At 45.0% G+C, this 16,977-nt stretch overlaps 1 protein-coding gene across 1 annotated transcript in view; it reads left to right on the forward strand.

Moving 5' to 3' along the window:
• Nucleotides 1-12,181, forward strand: part of LOC112478683 (solute carrier family 23 member 1-like) — a 13,256-nt gene extending 1,075 nt beyond the window's left edge. The window contains exons 2-5 of the mRNA XM_025045852.1: nt 5,409-5,552; nt 8,223-8,380; nt 11,539-11,697; nt 12,079-12,181. Coding sequence (XP_024901620.1) covers nt 5,409-5,552; nt 8,223-8,380; nt 11,539-11,697; nt 12,079-12,181 — 564 coding nt within the window. The remainder of the gene's footprint in view (nt 1-5,408; nt 5,553-8,222; nt 8,381-11,538; nt 11,698-12,078) is intronic.
• Nucleotides 12,182-16,977: the final 4,796 nt, after the last annotated feature.

A 16,977-nucleotide genomic window follows, 5' to 3' on the forward strand; every position in this document is an offset into this window, starting at 1 on the left:
AATAATAATAATAATAAATCTAGGGAAGTAAGTCGAAGACTCCATGTTCCGAAGGCTGTGATGCTTTCCACATTTTGGGCTTACCCGAGGCCACCTGGGAAGGGCAGGGACCTGGGCACGCGTGGCCATCTCCTTTTCTGCGGCCTGTCTTCTCTTCATTTTCCTCAGTGCCCTGGCTTCGGTGCCCAAGTTAAGGAGTCCCTTTTCTGGGACGGTTCTGGTTTTCATGTGCATGTGGCTCTGCTAGAAACTTCTAGGGATATAGACACAGGGAAGACAGCTTCCCAACCCTGGAAGGGTATGGCCTGAAAGCAGAGCGCACAAAAATACTTCCGATACAAGGGAGACCACGGTCAATTACACGACAGACAAAATGTGCTGGGAGGACAGGGGAGAACCATCCATGGAGATGGAGGGGTCGGGAGAAGTGATGGAGGAGGAGGCATTGAGCTCTGGGGAGCAGGGAGTGGGAAGGGGATGCAGGGAGATCAAGTGGGGAGCACAGGGTCAGCAAAGGCACTGAGGCAGGTTCACGGAGGCCGTATTTGGAGAGACCGGGATAATCCCATTGGCTAGAGCCAGGTGGATGGAAGTGTTAGGCAATCTACCTAGAGGCTCAGTTAGGGGAATGGAAGGCTGTGTGGGGTGTGGATAGAGTCGGAGGGGAAGGGATCCGTCTCCCCCTCCAGAAGTCCCCACTTCCCACTGCTGCTCTCCCTGGACCAGAGTCTCCTTCTGCTCTGCTTGTCTGCTCCAGGGAGCTGGAGGGCTGTCCCTGTATGCACGGGGACACCCTTATGGGCACCTTCCCTGGACACCGAAAGAGGAGGGTGCCATTCTCCCATTTACAGTGGGACCTCGGACAAGCCTCACTGAGCCTCGGTCGCCTCATCTGTAAATCGGGGGTGATATGATGGTGATGAGAATCAAACGGAGAGGATTTATTGGGAGCTCTCTGTAAACCGAAAAGTGCTATAAAATGGCAGGGCTCATCAGAATGCCTCTTTCGATCGAGTCTTCCGGTGAAATTACAACCCATGCATTGAGTTGATAAACTCGCCTCCAAACAGAAGAAGAAGTGGGAACACACACACACACACACACACACACACACACACACACACACACACACACACACCCCTTCTTTCTTCCTTCTAAACTGGCTTGCAGGCTTTCTTCTGCTGATGTATGAGTCACACACACAGCCTCCTCCCTGGAGGAATTCTGGGATAAAGGTAGTCTCCATATTCAGATATGCATCTTCCACCTTCATCTGAGAAGCCCTGCTCTAAAATATCTCTGAGAGGTCACTCGTTTCTGTATACGTCTTCAGTATGCTAATGACTGATCTTTGACACAGGTATCTTGGTATACTGTGTGTCAGCTGATTTATTTATTTTTGCCCCATCTCTTTGCATAAGTAACAGGAGGTAGTTTATGATAAAAGTCATATTTTGATCAGGCTCTGTACTGTCAGCCGTGGCTGATGGGCTTCAGAGAAGTCATACACTTTTATGAGAAGGGAAAAACCCAATGTTCTCGGAGAAGACAAGTTTTTCCCAGCTCCAAGTTCTAAACGTTTTTTTTTCATCTGGGGCTTGCAAAGTCAACCTCCCAGACATTGTTTTAAAGCAGATGCGGAAGTGATCTCTAGAACCTTCCCACGGTCCAGGTTGATATCCAGACAGAACCTAGAATATTCACAGGACATCATGCTGAGAACGCTCTTTGAGTCATTGGCCCCTAATAGGAAAAAAAGACCAGAGGGTCCAGAATTAAGAACCTCCCCCTCCCTCCAGTAAGTGTTCCCTTCTTCTTCACCTTTGTGAGAATTCTGAGAGCTGCTGGGGGAGGGTGTGCGGCGAGCTTGCTGGCCGAACACACACAGCCGCCCCTCTTTCCTGGAGGTCCTGTGCACAGCACACACCAGGGTCTTCGAATATCCACGCACATCCCAGATTCAAGTGGGGAGACCGAGGCCAGGAGAGGTGAGGTGATGTGCCTATGGCCACCGAGCAGGAGACCGACAGACCACAGCCGCCCAGCTTCAAACGGCACGCGCTGTTGTCCGTCCAGCCGACACGGAATCAAACCACCGACCCATCAGCCCAATCGATCACTCAGTCTCTCCTTCCTTCTCCTCTTCCTCTCCCCACCCCGTCTTGCCTCTGTCGCCCTCCCTGATCCCTCCCTACCTTCACGAAAACCTCGCGCAAGCGCTCAGGGGCCCAGAGTCGTCTCCCGCTCCCTCCAGTCTACCTTTGGCTCGGTCTTGACCTTGCTAGGCAAAAATTTCTTTCACGTGCAACCCAAGTTTCATGCAGCATCGGCACACTTTCTTCTCAGGAGACTTAATAGGATAAGCGTGATGTTTCAAAAGAGGTCTAACCAGTTAGGTAGGGATTTATTATTTAAAAAAATCAATGAGAAACATTCTCAATAGTCGTGAACGTAAACATTCATTCATTTATTTCCTCGGTCCACCGATAGTTATATGAATGGTAACTGTGTGTTAAGAGTTGGACGTAGAGACGTGATGGGACTTTATGGCCTTTTAGATGAGGAAACATGATTGCAGTGAGGCATGTTTGGGGCCATGGTAAACAGGCCCATGGTTTTGCGGGAGCCTCTGAGGAGGGGTGGCCTAGTCTAGTCTGAGATGGGAGTGGTGTGAAGTCACGGAAGGCTTCCTGGAGTAGGTGAGGGGTGCATGCCTCCAGGTGTGCTTCCAGACTAGGAGAAATAAAACTCTTCCATCTGTGTTTTAGGGCCTGACTGTTAGAAAATTAATGAATAAACACTGTTCAGAACCCCAGGAACAAAACGACTCTGTAGAGATGTGCTGTGGCTAGATCAGTCCACCCATTATCAGCAAGCCCGACCAACCGTAGCCCCGGGCTCCCCTGCCGCCTCCCGCCATGCCTGCTCCAGGGCCAACGACGTGGGCCTCACAGACACGCACGGGCTGGGAAGGAATGAGGATCAGAGTCTGGCAGTGCTCTAACCCTGTGGAGGAGGAGGGCTGGCTTCCTCTCTCTCCACGCTGGGGATGGCTCAGGCCTCCCGTTCACCCCTCTGCGACATGTAGCACTGTCCGTGGTTAGGGCTTCCATGGCTGGAACTGGTCAACACTCGTACAGCAATTCTTGACTGGGGGCAGTTTGACCCCCCAGGGACATTTGGCCATGTCCCCTCCATGGCTGGAACTGGTCAACGCTCGTACAGCAGTTTGACCCCCCAGGGACATTTGGCCATGTCCAGAGACATTTTTGGTTGTCACGACTGAACGAGAGAGGGTGCTACTGGCATCTAGTGGGTAGAGGTCGAAGGTGGTGCTTAATATCCTACAGTGCACAGGACAGGCCCCCGCCCCCAGCACACACGTGCACACATGCGTGTGCACGCACACACACACACACAGACACACACAGACACACACCCAAGAATCATTCCGCCCAAAATGTCAGTGGTGCTGAGGTTGAGACACTGGTTCCCTAGGAAACAGTACTGTCGCTGAGGTGTTGGGGACAACCACCCAGTTCTCAATCTGGTGGCTTTTTTGTCATTCCCCACCTCTAAGCAAATGGCGATCCCCTCCCCCGTCCCATCTCCTCCTCCCACTCCCACTGACCCATTGTGTGGCAGCCACAGTGCCCGTAGCCCACTGTTTTAGGGACCTGTGAAAAATGTTTTCAATTCTTTTAAAATCAGGAAAAAAGTGAACTTTTAGATCAAAGAAAATGTTTTAATATATAATAATTTACATGTGTCTTTATACTAGTAGAGTCACCAAATGTACTATTACATTTTTTTTAATGGAAGAAGGCATACACAGAGAGGTGTTTCGTGCCCATGAGAGTCACAATGCATCCTTGGTTCAGAAGCTGTTCTCTGAGGCTGTGCTGAACGGTGCTTAGGCACAGAGATAGGTGTCAGAGCCGCTTTCTGGAACTTTCTCCATGAGAAGCTGCAAACCCTCAGGGCAGCCCTGGCTCTGCCACTGTGCAGACCCTGTCCTCGGCAGTCCGACCAGGGCCCAAGTCCCCGCTGGGGCACGTCGCCTAGATTTGCCTGATATATATGCTGATGGCCTTGCCACCTTCTGGCCGCACTGAGGACATTGTTTTCATGCTCCTCGTACCGATGGCCAGACGCTCAAATGTCAGCCCTAAGCACAGGTTTAAAGCCTTTGAAACATGGGACTGGAAGCTACTCATAATTGTAACAGCTAATATTTATTGGGTAAGATGCAGTGTTAGGCACAGGACTATGTGCTTTGTGCTCCGATTTTTTTCCAACTTTTTTGAAATGTAATGGACATATAACATTGTGTAAGTTTAAGACAGTACAATGTGTTAATTTGATACACTTATCTATTGCAGAATGATTACACCTCAGTGTTAGCTAACACCTCCATCACATCATATAAATTACCATTTCTTTTTTGTGATGAGAACACTTAAGATCTACTTTCTTAGAAATTTCAAAGTATAAAATAGAGTATTATTAACTATAATCAGAATGTTGCACATTAGATCCCCAAAACTTACTTGTCTTATAATATTTGTATCCTTTGACCAACATCCTCCTATTTCTTCACGCTTCTATGTAATTTTCTCAACTATCTATGAAGTAGATGTTACTGACATTCCTATTATATAAATCAGAAATTTGAGGCTTAGAAATATTAGTAGTTTATACGAGGTTGGTAAGTTATACAGCCAATAAGTGGTGGGGGGGGGGGCGTAATTCATAATTCAAAGTTAATTTTGGTTAAACGGCAGGGGTGTGAGTTGTCTATTGCCTCCAGAGCAGTCACTGTACTCGTTTATATTTGTACGTGACATCCATCTATTCATTTGGTCTACACTGGGCACAGGGATTGCTCTAGAAGCTGGGACAACAAAAGAAAGTCAGGCACAATCAATGCATTCTAGGAACTCACAGTCCAGCAGAAGAGAGAGATAAGGACCCTGTCTATTATAACAAACATGCTGTAATGAGGGCTTTGGCAGATGTCAACACAGGGTATGGGGGCAATGACACAATTCTGGGACCAGGATCCCTATTTACCCGACTGTCTGGGAGCAAAACGTGCCCATTTTCTGACTTTGGAGTTGGCGCCCATCCCCTCCTGCACACAGGTGTGTCTCTGCCAGGGTGTTGGGCCAGGTATCCACTCCCCTTGCGTGGCCCCAGACTTCACACAGAGGCCCTGCTGCAGAGGTATAATATAGAAAACCATTAGTCTTTTGAGTCTGGATCTAGAAATCCCAAGCCAGCCAACAGTTATTTCTGTCCCATTGCCTCTTGCTTCTGGAAGATCGTCCATCTGTATGGTTGAAATTAGGAAGTTCACTTGATTCTCCTTGAGATGCCCAGGTGTGTTCTTCTCTTGCTCCCAGCAGAGGGGTGATGATGTGCTCGGCTCTCACAGTGACGGCCAAAGCAGGAAGAGGGACGGCCAGCGCAGGAGTCCCAGCAGCAGCCACCTGGCCTACGGCGTTCTGGACATCCCTCCGTGGTATCTCTGCATCTTCTTGGGGATCCAGGTAATGCCACCCAGCAGGCACTGGGTCCAAAGAGACTGCCTCGAAAGCCACATTAACACACACCCAGGTCAGATCACTCAAGGTCCACCACCTCGGTTGTGGATATTCTTGTCATCTGTGTAATTGACCTCCAGGGGAACTCAACGCTCCTCTGGCTCTCTTTCTGTCCAGGAGTTTGGGGGTCAGGGAAGGAGTTAGGGAGGATTCTCTCTCATTGATAGGTCACATTAAGGACACCAACTGGACCATAGTTTGTTTGTTTTTTAAGATACCGATTTTAACTTATTTGATAGCCAATAGCTAAAAAGCTTGGGAAATTTGAGGAAACAGGGATTCTTGAACACTTCTGTTGGAATATTATTTGTCACAACATTTCCAGATGACAATTTGGTGATTTCTATCAACATGTAAAACACATATGCCTTTTAACTTAGTCCCCAGTGCTTAAGAATTTTTCTGAAGATATGTCGGCAAGACTTGTTAAGGTAAATATGAAGACGTTCTTGTAACATTATCAGTAATAAGAAAATCAAAATCGCACAACACACAAACAAACAAACCCCTAGAAACAATTAAAATATCCATCATAGGGAACTGGTTAAATAAATCGTGGCACAATCTAACAAATGACTTTTTTATGCAGCTGCTAAAAAGAGAAATATATATTTACCCTGCAGTTAGGAAATATTCTCCAAGATATATTAAGTGAAAAAAAAAAAAACACCAAAGTGAATAACTGTGTATACTGTGATATTTTTTGTGTGTGTTAAAAACACACAAAAAAGAGATAGAACGATAGAAATAAGTGTATGTAGTAATTTTGTATATCTTAAAGAATTCATAAAAAAAATAAAGGCATTTAACCTTCAGAAGAGGAACTAGGAAAGGTAGAGTTGCTTTTGACTTTCACTTTTTTGTGTGTGACTTTTTACAGCATGAATTTTCTAATCTCATAGATGTGTCTTTTCTAATTTTACAAACTGTTCCACGTGGGATATCACGGAGGAGATACACTTTTTTGTTTGCTGCTGCTTTGTGCTTTTCTATAAAATGAGAGGAACAAATGTAATGCTATTTTAAAAATATTATGAGCCAGTAAAATGGATAATGAAGACATTTTATTATGAAAGGATGTCGAATTTTGTTAAATGCTTTTTCTGCATCTATTAACATGATCATATGATTTTTTATCTTTCACCCGATTAATGTGGTATATCGTTTATTGATTTGCATATGTCACACCATCCTCATGTCTCAGAGATAAATCCCACATGATCATGCTGTAAATCCTTTTAACGTGCTGTTGAATCCAGCTTGCTGAGATTTTGTTGAGAAATTTTGCATCTATATTCATCAGGGATACGGGCCTGTAGTTTTCTTTCCTTGATGTCAGGGTTATACCAGCCTCGTAAAATGAGTTTGGGCATCTTCCCTCCCCTTTGATTGTTTTAGAAGAGTTTCTGAAAGATTGGCGTTAATTCTTTAAATGTTTGGTTGAATTCACCAGTGAATCCGTGTGGTCCTGGGCTTTTCTTTGTTGGGAGGTTTTTGATAACTGTTTCAATCTCCTCGCTTGCTCTTGGTCTGTTCAAATTTCCTGTTTTTTCATGATTCAATCTTGGTAAGTTGTGTGTCACTAGGGATTTATTCATTTTTTTCTAGGTTATCCAAATTGTAGTGTCTTATGGTATTTTGTATTTCTGTTGTATCAGTTGTAATGGCTCCTCTTTCATTTCTGACTTTGTTTATTTGGGTCCTCTCTTTTTCCCTTCAGTCTAAGGGTTTGTTTGTCTTTTCAAAAATCCAGCTCTTAGTTTTGTTGATCTTTTCTATTTTTTTCTGGCCTCTCTTTCATTAATTTTGCTCTGATCTTTGTTATTTCCTTTCTTCTGCTAACTTTGGGCTTAGCTTGTTCTTCTTTTTCTAGTTCCCTGAGGTGTAAAGTTAGGTTGTTTATTTGAGATCTTTCTTTTTTTCTTAATGTAGCGTATGTTGCTATAAAATTCCCTCTTAGAAATGCTTTGGCTGCATCACATGAGTTTGGTATATTGTATTTCATTCCACTTTCATTCGTCTCAAGATACATTTTTGATTTCTTCTTTGACTCATTGGTTGTTTAGAAGTGTGTTGCTTAATTTCTACAAATTTGTGAATTTTCCTCCTGTTATTATTAATTTCCAGTTTTATACCATTGTGATGGGAAAAAATTTGGTATGATTTGAATCTTCTTAAATTTACTATAGCCGTTTTGTGACTCAACATATGATCTGTCCCAGAGAATGTGCTCAGGCCTTCCTGATCGATGGTCTTGTCACCTTGTGCCTTATTTTAATAATATCTCTCTCCTTGTTCTTGTTCTTAAAGCCCCCACCTTGGTCTCTGTTCTGTCCTCCTGTGCTGTGTCCCTGCCTTTGTTTCTTACCCAGGATACCAGTTCCCAGCACTGGAGTCCTGCCCTTGAACCCCAGACCCTCTGGCTGGGTCATTGCTTCTTGCTGCCAGGCCTTCTTAGCTCCCACTACTTGCCTGGATCTGAGCCTGTCACTCATACCCAGGCTCCTCTGAGAACAGAGGCCGAGCTCCCGCCTCTGCCAGTGGGAATGGGGATGAGGATGGAGCAGGCAGTCACAGCACCTACAAGCCTGTCTACTCGCTCTTCTCTGCCTACAGCACTTCCTCACGGCCCTGGGGGGGCTCGTGGCAGTGCCACTCATCCTGGCCAAGGACCTGTGTCTGCAGCATGACCCCCTGACCCAGAGCTACCTCATCAGCACCATTTTCTTCGTCTCTGGCATCTGCACTCTCCTGCAAGTGTTATTAGGAGTCAGGTAGGTAAAACTTCTCCCTGTGGATTCTGACTTTTACCTGCCAGGGCATCAGCAAGTTTTCCTTGGCTCATAGCCAGGAAGGTGTTTAGGAAGCTGATATGACACGACAGAGGGAGCACAGGACTGGGAGTCAGAGCCTGGTTCATGTCGCAGTTCTACCACGTACTGTCTATATTAGCTAGGATTCTTGATTAAAGTAGCACGAATCCAGATTAGCTTGGGCAAAAATTTGTTCTTTTAACTTATCAGATCAGGCCACGAGAAAGGCAGGCTGCATCAGGCATCAGGAACATGTTTAAGGGGGAACTCAAATGCTGCTGGAACTTTCTCTTCGTCTCTTGTCTCTACTCAAGCCTGCCCTTTGCATTTGTGAGACCCAGGGCGAGAGTATAAATGGAAACCCACACAGTTTTATATTTGAATACTGGAGAGTTATAAGCCAAGTTTACAAACTCCTAAATAAAATATGGAAAGCCAAGTTTGAATTTAGAGTTCTCTGACTCCTTCAAGTCCTGCTTTGGAACCTGGCAGCACTGGGCCAGCCAGCTTCCGGCCTGCGGCCCTGCCCCTTCTCTCCCACCTCAGGCTCTGGATCATAAATGGTCTCACACGCATACATCTGGGCACTCCACCCTGCACCTGCAAGCTCCACCCACACATCCCCCCTCCACACGCACACCAGCTTCCCCAAACAGCTGTCCCGTGACCGTCTCTCAGCCCTCGGGGTGTGCACACTCGCATCATGGTCTGCCTTCAGCAGTACGGACCCGGGGAAGAGGCTCAGGCAGGGTCCAGAATAGGCTCAGGGCCATTTGGGCAGAGCATCCTTGGGCCTCAGAGGAGGGAGGTGCACGGCTTGAGGTGGACATATCCCCTCGGCCTGGCAGACGCCTCTGCAGAGAGACCAGAGTGGGGCCCTTCAGTGCATCGGGCTAAGTGCAGGGGGCTCCCCTTCCCCAGGCTGAGGGCAGGGCTGTGTGCTCACTCCGCTACCAATGCCTGTGCCTCATTCTGGCAGACAGGCTTCCTGCACGGGCTGCAGGCCGGGCTGCTGGCAGTCCTCACATCTGCCCCTAAAGCAAGCAAGTGCTGCCCTGGCTGGCCTCACATTTTAAAATTCCAGGGAAGAGCTCCGATCGGCACAGCTTAAGCCAAATGCCCAGCCCTGGACCGAAGAGGGCAACCAATATGGCAACTCCCATTCAGGAAGTTTTTCCGGCGAAGCAGGGAAGACAAGTTCTGTTCTGAGGAAATAAGACGACAGAATTCACTGAACTGTATCTGTGGTTTGAAACCTGTCCAAAAAGGCAGTTGATGATGCTATGTACCCTTCTCCCAATCAGATGGTATGATAACAGCAATCCCCTTTTTTAAACCATCAAGTCCCTTACATTTGTAGGAAGGCTGCTAGACTCATTGTAAGTAAATTAGAGTCCTGTTGCTCTTGAGCTGGCCCCGGGCAAAATTGTGAGGAAGCCTTCCTCCTCCTCATTTCCACGCATCCTCTCCTCCCGTTCTTCTCTTCGTTCTTCGTTCTTCGACCAGCCCCTGCTCCACCTGAACCCCAGGTGGCTCCCTGGGGTCGTCATCTTCTCAGGAAATTCCTCCCTGTGGGCCCTCAGGACCTTCCCAAGTCACCTCCCTCCCCGCAAAACCTGTGACTCCTGTATCTTCCCCCTTTAATACCGATTTAGCCCCTAGTTCAAGGACAGATCCGGATTTCGCTCGGCCTGCAGAGTAGACAGATTTTGGTATCCTCGTTAAGGAAAAGAACACAAAAGTATGAATACAAAATCATGTCACGAAAAAGAGAATCTTTACTGAGATTTTAAAAAAAAAATCACAAGTTACAAATTTTTTAAAAGGGGCTAAATGCCACAAATGCCACAGATTCCAAAACATGGCCTGATATTTTTTATTTGACTTTCTCCCGGTTTCCTGGATTTCCCTACCCCAACACACACATTCTGTGTTTATAAGCTCTTTGATCACTTTCTCATTTTATAGAAAGAAGGAAAGGTAATTCAGTCATTCTTCTAGCATGGGCTGGTGAAGGTTGTTATTACTGCAAGTTGGAATGCATTTCTAGCCTTCACGCACACATTGTAGTACTGCTATCGATTCGTGGCCTATAAACACAGGAATTCTGATAAATGGTACGTGATTCCTAGGAAAAAATTTTAAGTGCATGACACATTTATAATTGTATTTTTTTGTTGTTGTTTGCGTTATTAATTATATTCCCGAAAGGAGAAAAATTCCCATTTTGCTTCCACATAAAAGAGAACCAAATTTTCTCTGGCAATTTTGCATATCTGAGGGTTATCAAGTTTTCCACAGACTTGCTTCTGGCTTCACACATTTCAAATCTTGTTTCTCACCCACCAATCACAAATGTCAAGTGCCAGGTGCTATAGGACACAGTTAGATCTTAATGTGACCTCTGGTCTTGCAGCTTCACGCTGCGATGTAGAGCAGGCTGGCAAAGTGGGCGGTAGAATTATTGCTGGAAACCATGAGTACACCAAGACGGCTAGCAATAAATTGACTATACATGGGTAGTTTAGTGGTCTCGAACCATATGAATATATCCCATTTCATTCAAACTAAACTTATCCTGACTCAGTTTCCCCTTAACCAGATCCTGAAAGCGCTCGTGGCCTTTCAAGCACCATCTGATGTGAAGTTTAGAGTTAGGGAGTTGGACATGGAAAGAGACGGTAGCCAGTGTGACCGAAACCTTCTACTTCTGCTGATGTTACAAAGGCACATGGCTGGTGAACACACTTGGACTTTAGGAGCCGTGCCGATGGGGGCTCTTCACTGTAAGTTTGCTTATGACCTGACCTGTAACAGGCCTGAGCTCTGCCTTGGGGTTGCAGAGGAAAACGGAAAACATTTTCCACAATGTGCTTCTGCCTGAGCCATCTTCAGAGAAAATGACTCGGTGGGGGAAAAGTAATATCTGTTTATTCTTTATCAATTATCTGAATCAAGCCACGTGAGTGTAGACTGACATGGGTCAGTCAGTTGTTTCCAAGACAGGCTGACTGCATCCAAAGGAGAATACTCACTTTTACTGTGGTTCTTTTCTTTTTTTTTGCCTAAATCAAACATAGACACTTTCCGAAAACACTTTCTTTGCAAATCATTTCCAGGAAATACAACAATTCTTTCATTACCGCCTTCTCTGTGGAGGAACGGGAGACTAGTGCCTACATCCTTGCCAGGTTATCTCCCTTCTTCCCTCTTCCTGCTTCTGACACCACCTCTGTGAGCCCAGGTTTCTTCCAAACCCCTACCAAGGACTCAGACAGGTACAGGGATTGGTCTGGTCTGTTCCTCAGGCCCCTAACATCCAGGACCCACCCCCCCCCCCATCCAGGATTGGCCCCAGGAAGGTAAGATGCTGCAGTGGCATTAGAGAGGTTCGCAGCAACTGTCTGGCCACCCAGGAGCCCCCGACCCCTGCCCTGGCCCCATGAGAGTCACAAACACAAAGTTCCTCCGGATGGGGAAGTTCTTTCCCTTAAACCTGAGATGGAAAAGCTTCGAGCTTGGAAACTGGACACCTGAACCGTGGTCCTGGCGTCTGTGCCGTGGGAACTTGGATAGGTCCTTTACCCTCTCTAAGGCTCAGTTTTCTCATCTATAAAATGAAAAGGTTGGACTATACAGTTTCTAAAAGTCCTTTCTAGCTCTACTATTGTGGGCACCTATGATGTTGACAGAGAAGATCATGAAGGGTCTATTTCAACTGGAGAATCAGTGGCGAAAGTGCCTGTGGGTTTAGCCTTCTAGTAAGTGCTTTGAGAAATACAAACTAATCAGGAGTTTAGGGTTCAAAGAACTCACGCCCTAACTAAACACACAAAGAAAGAGGAAACTAAAATTAGGAAATAAAATCAGGAAATAAAATCATGCTAATGTCATTACACTGAGGTGAGGAGTGGGGGATAAACTTGAGTTTGGTTCCGCCCAAGGAAATGGGCTTCCTTCTCAGAGGCTAAGCAGTTAGTCTCTAAGACATTATAGATTGCAAAATCTAACTGATAGCTTATGAGTTAAAGTCCAAGTAGATTTGATTACTGGTTATCTGCTAACCAGTATTTCGTAATGTACTTTTCTGAATATTGCTGGCATTGCAAAAAGACTTCAGAAGGTCTTTGTAATTAAAACCACATTAAATCATCAAAAAGGAACAACAGGCAATCACTGCTGTTCTTGATAGAAGAGGTAATGAGCACGGTGCCCGGTGTGGGGCCAGCAGCTGTGATGAGTTAGGGCACCGGTTAGGGGTGTCAGTTGCATCCCGCAAAGTCCTTCCTCACTTAGGTGCTCACTTCTGAAATTCATGTAAGGACACACATTGTCATTCATTTCAAAATGAGTTATTAACTTTAAAAGGCAATCACTAGAGGAAATCAAATATTGACTGTCTGTAATTCTAGGTTTTCACTCCATCTCTGGAATTATTTTTGAATTTATCTGGTAACCTCTTTTCCTGGAGTTGTACCAGATGACATGTCTTCCTTCCCATTTTCCCGGGAATATCTCAAGTGTAGAGCAAGTACTTCTGCCACAAAGTGCATTCAGATGTCTTGTGCTTGCATGTGGTTTGGCCAGAGTCAGCCCTGGCCTTGGTCCTGTCCATCTGCTGACTTCCCTGCAGCTGAGCCCTGCCCTGCCCTGCCCTGCCCTAGATCTGCGTCAGAAAGACCAGGCCCACCATAAAGGAGTCTGCAGCCTTCCCGCTTCTGCTGCCGTGTTGACGGCCAAGTCACCGAATGCTCCACTGGGGCTCTGGGCGGAACAGCAATAGTGGTGGCTGTTGGGGCGGAAGAGTAGCTTGGTGATCAGTCACATCAGAGGAGGGACAGGGGTCGATGTGTCCCCAGGAGAGGGCAGGTGCTTCTGCTTCTCCTAAGTCTAATTTGAATAGTTACCTACAGGGAAGGTATGCGATGATGGGCTTTCCCGCAATTTAGCAGGTCCTTATCTGCTCTGTGTAGGGAGCTCAGTAAAAAGGGGAACAAAGTGCTCTTTGTCTAACAGGGAAGTACGGTTGACCCTCGGGCAAGGCCTGCCTCTCCTTTCCATCCCTGACAATATTTGCCTTTGTGGTCAGAATCCTCACGTTTCTGTGAAGAGGAACTGTTTTTTCACTTTTCCAAAGCCTTGAGAATTAGATAATGCAGGTAAAGTGCTTAGCTCAGTGCCTGATTTAAAAAAAATGTGTCTTTCGCAACAAGAAAGGGATTATACTACACACATAGTTTTGCACCGTCTCTCCCTTTTTGAATAATTAAAAAAATTTAATTGTGGTAAAAAGCACCCCTCTCCGCCCCCCTCTTTAAAAACATACACAATGCGTATGTTTTGTAATAGTTTTGTTTCAATACGCATTCTTCTGCAGTAGCACTTTTTTCAAAAAATGATCACTTAGTATGCCATCCCCGTCCTCTAGAATACATAATTATGTTCAGGTATATTTCACCATTTCCTAGTAAATGACATCTACGTTGTTTTGAGTTTTTCACGATAGTAATAGTGACCAGTGACCAGTGCCGCTGGAACTTCCCACCCGCATCGGCCTCCCCAAGGCAGGGTCGCCTTGCCTCCCCTGAAACACTCTCGAAATAACAATATGAAAACACCTCGCAGTTTTAAAATACCGTATACACTTCGCTGTTAACACTCCCCCCCTGGGGACACATTTCTATGACTTTGCCAACCCCTAGCACCAATCTTATCAGGCTTTTTAAGATCCATTCCTGAGACCGCAGATTTTGACACTTTACCTCTTCTTAGAAAACGTGCACGTCATTGTAGAAATGGCGGGGAGTTTTCTCCTCTTCAGACTTGAGCAGACAGATGAGGCGGTGAAGGGCAGAGGGAGAAGTAAGATGGACAGGGAGAGTCTAGCCATGTTTTTTCTACGAGGTGTTGTGAGTGTGGCAATGGAGATTTGTACCCAGATCCCAATCTATCTGTGCCCAGACCGGCTCTTTCTGTAATGGCTCCTGAGGCTGGGTGTGGGCGAGGTGGGGCGGGGAGGAGATGGGAGGGGTGAGAAATGAACCTGGAGCATCTGAATACAGAGCGGCAGGCCCTTAGGCACCGTAACATATTCGTAAGTCCCCTTCAATGCTGTTAGGAACAAGGTGAAGTGTAAATTATTTGCTAAAGTTAATACATAACATGTCAGGACTTGTCTGACGTGATGAGAGCACTTCTTTTAAATCAAATCTAACAGAAACAAAAATGAGAGAGAGCGGGTGGGGGGATCTGGAATAGATCCAACGGCGACACTAGAAGGATAAGCTTCAAAACGATTTACTAATCCAGTAAAAACAACTCCATCCCAGTGGACACATGTTGTCAGATCCCATGAAGAGAGGCACGCATCAGACATCGACCCCTCAATGTTAACATGAGCGCCTACAATCGACGCATACTGCAGGTCAGGCTATGCTCCCCGCGGGGCTGAGTCGAAGGCGCGGAGCAAGGGGGCACTGATGCAGCCCACGCACATGGTTTCCAACCACACAAAAGAAAACGAGGCACAGAGAAAACAAATCTTAGAGAAACAACTTTCAAGAAATGAGAATTTCCAACGACAGTAAAAAACAACAACAACAAAAAAAGGTAGGGGGTGCACTATCACATCTGTTATTTAGAAGAAACATCAAAGAAAACGTCCCGATGTGAGCTGCCTTCGCAGGAGGCGCCACACACTTCAGAGGGAATAATAATGAAAATCACCCTTATTAATTGAGCTCCTCTATGCTCTCTCTGGGCAATGGGCTAAGCATTTATGTGTATTTTATCTTCATAGCTACAATTTGGGGAGAGTACCGTTATCTTTATGTTATCAAAGCGGACACAGAGGCTTGCAGAAGTTGGACAACATGCCTAGGTCACACAATGACAATGTAGAGACAGATTCAAACTTGCCTTGGGTCTATACCATATTCTTAATTAGTGTCACAGGGCAGTGATGTTGAGTGAGGAGACCCAAACACGCATCCTGGTTAACTCTATGACCTTGGGGCCAGATTCCCTAAGTATGAAATGACAAAGCCAGGCTGAATAAGTTTCAGAGGGCTCTTCTAGCTCTAAAATGTTCGGTTTTTAAAATTGTTATTTTCTGTTGTTTACAAGAGAGACATTTAAGTCACAAGGCACATATAGAACAATAGTGAACCATATTCAAGGGCAAATTTAAAAAAAATAGGGTATACCATCATGGTAGCAAATGAAATTAACTATGAAATTAAAAAGAGCATTGAGATGCAAATAACATCAAGGTCACCATAGAAGGTAAGAGATACATAGAACAACAAAAGCCTAATAATGATACTGAATGCCCACATTCCATACAAGTGCCAGGAAAGAGCATAGAAGAAAAACTAGCAGAAATGAAAAATTTTATGGATCTATCTATCTATCTATCTATCTATCATCCGTCTATCATCTAGCTATTGTCTATCAATCAATCAATCAATCGACCAATCAAAAGGGTACTGACAAGAAATTAGAATGCCTAACAAAATGGGGTGAAAGTGGGGAAAAAATGGAAAATGGAGTTGGAAGGTGTGAGTATAGAATAATGACAGAAGAATTTATTGCTGCAATGTATGAACATAAAGATGAGGCATGCTAATACACCGAAACAAATAAATGGAAAAAATTCATCTTGAACATAAAAGGTATTTAGAAATTACAAAAAGGCAGGAAGTGCATATATCACATTATCCCAAATACACGTAATCATCTTAAAATAACATAACATAAACAGAATTAGAAAAGCGTTCAACTACTTGAAAATTTCAGAATATTCCCTTAAAAAATGTCTGAATTGGAGATGAATTTCTGCATACAATTAGAGAAAACATTTTTAATAACTGAAAATAAAGCTCACAATCATAAGAATTGTTATAAATATATTTTGACAGTATCCAAACTCTATGTAATGAGTAGGCAATTTATAGACAAGGGAAAACAGACCTAAAATCACACAAATGCGTCTACATCTTTCATGGCTTAATGAAATGCAAATTAGCATTTGTTCGGGTTTCACGGCACGACTACGAAACTTTAAAAAAAAAAAGGAAAACGATAAAATCCAATGTTGGCCGGTTGTTTTTTTTGTGTGTGTGGCACCAGACTCAGCAATGGAGGAATAGAAATGGAAAAGAATGCCTCGCCCTCACGGAACTCGGTAAAACATACAGACGCGGCTAAGGCATTGGTGGCAAGCCAGCATGGCGGCGCGTTTGTAAGCGTAGTTATAAGGTGTTTATAGTGATCTGGAGAGTAAGGCAGTGTCCACGGTTACTTTGTTAGTAGTAGAGCCAGCAGGGAAATATGTAACTAGACTATAAGTGGGGGTTTTGTCTCACTCACCGTGGTGTCCCCAGTACCCTGGCACCTAGTGTCTGCCACCTAGCAGGTCCTCAATAAACATTTGTTGCATGAATGAAGTGTGCATATGGAATTACAGCAGAAAAAAAAAATTAAAATACAGGCCCTGCATTATGTGCTCTTTGGTTATACCCATATACAAAAATTTATATATATATATTTTTATATAT

The sequence above is a fragment of the Pteropus alecto genome, unplaced genomic scaffold (genome assembly GCF_000325575.1).
Source record: "Pteropus alecto unplaced genomic scaffold, ASM32557v1 scaffold22, whole genome shotgun sequence".
In the NCBI taxonomy this organism is placed as follows: Eukaryota; Metazoa; Chordata; class Mammalia; order Chiroptera; family Pteropodidae; genus Pteropus; species Pteropus alecto.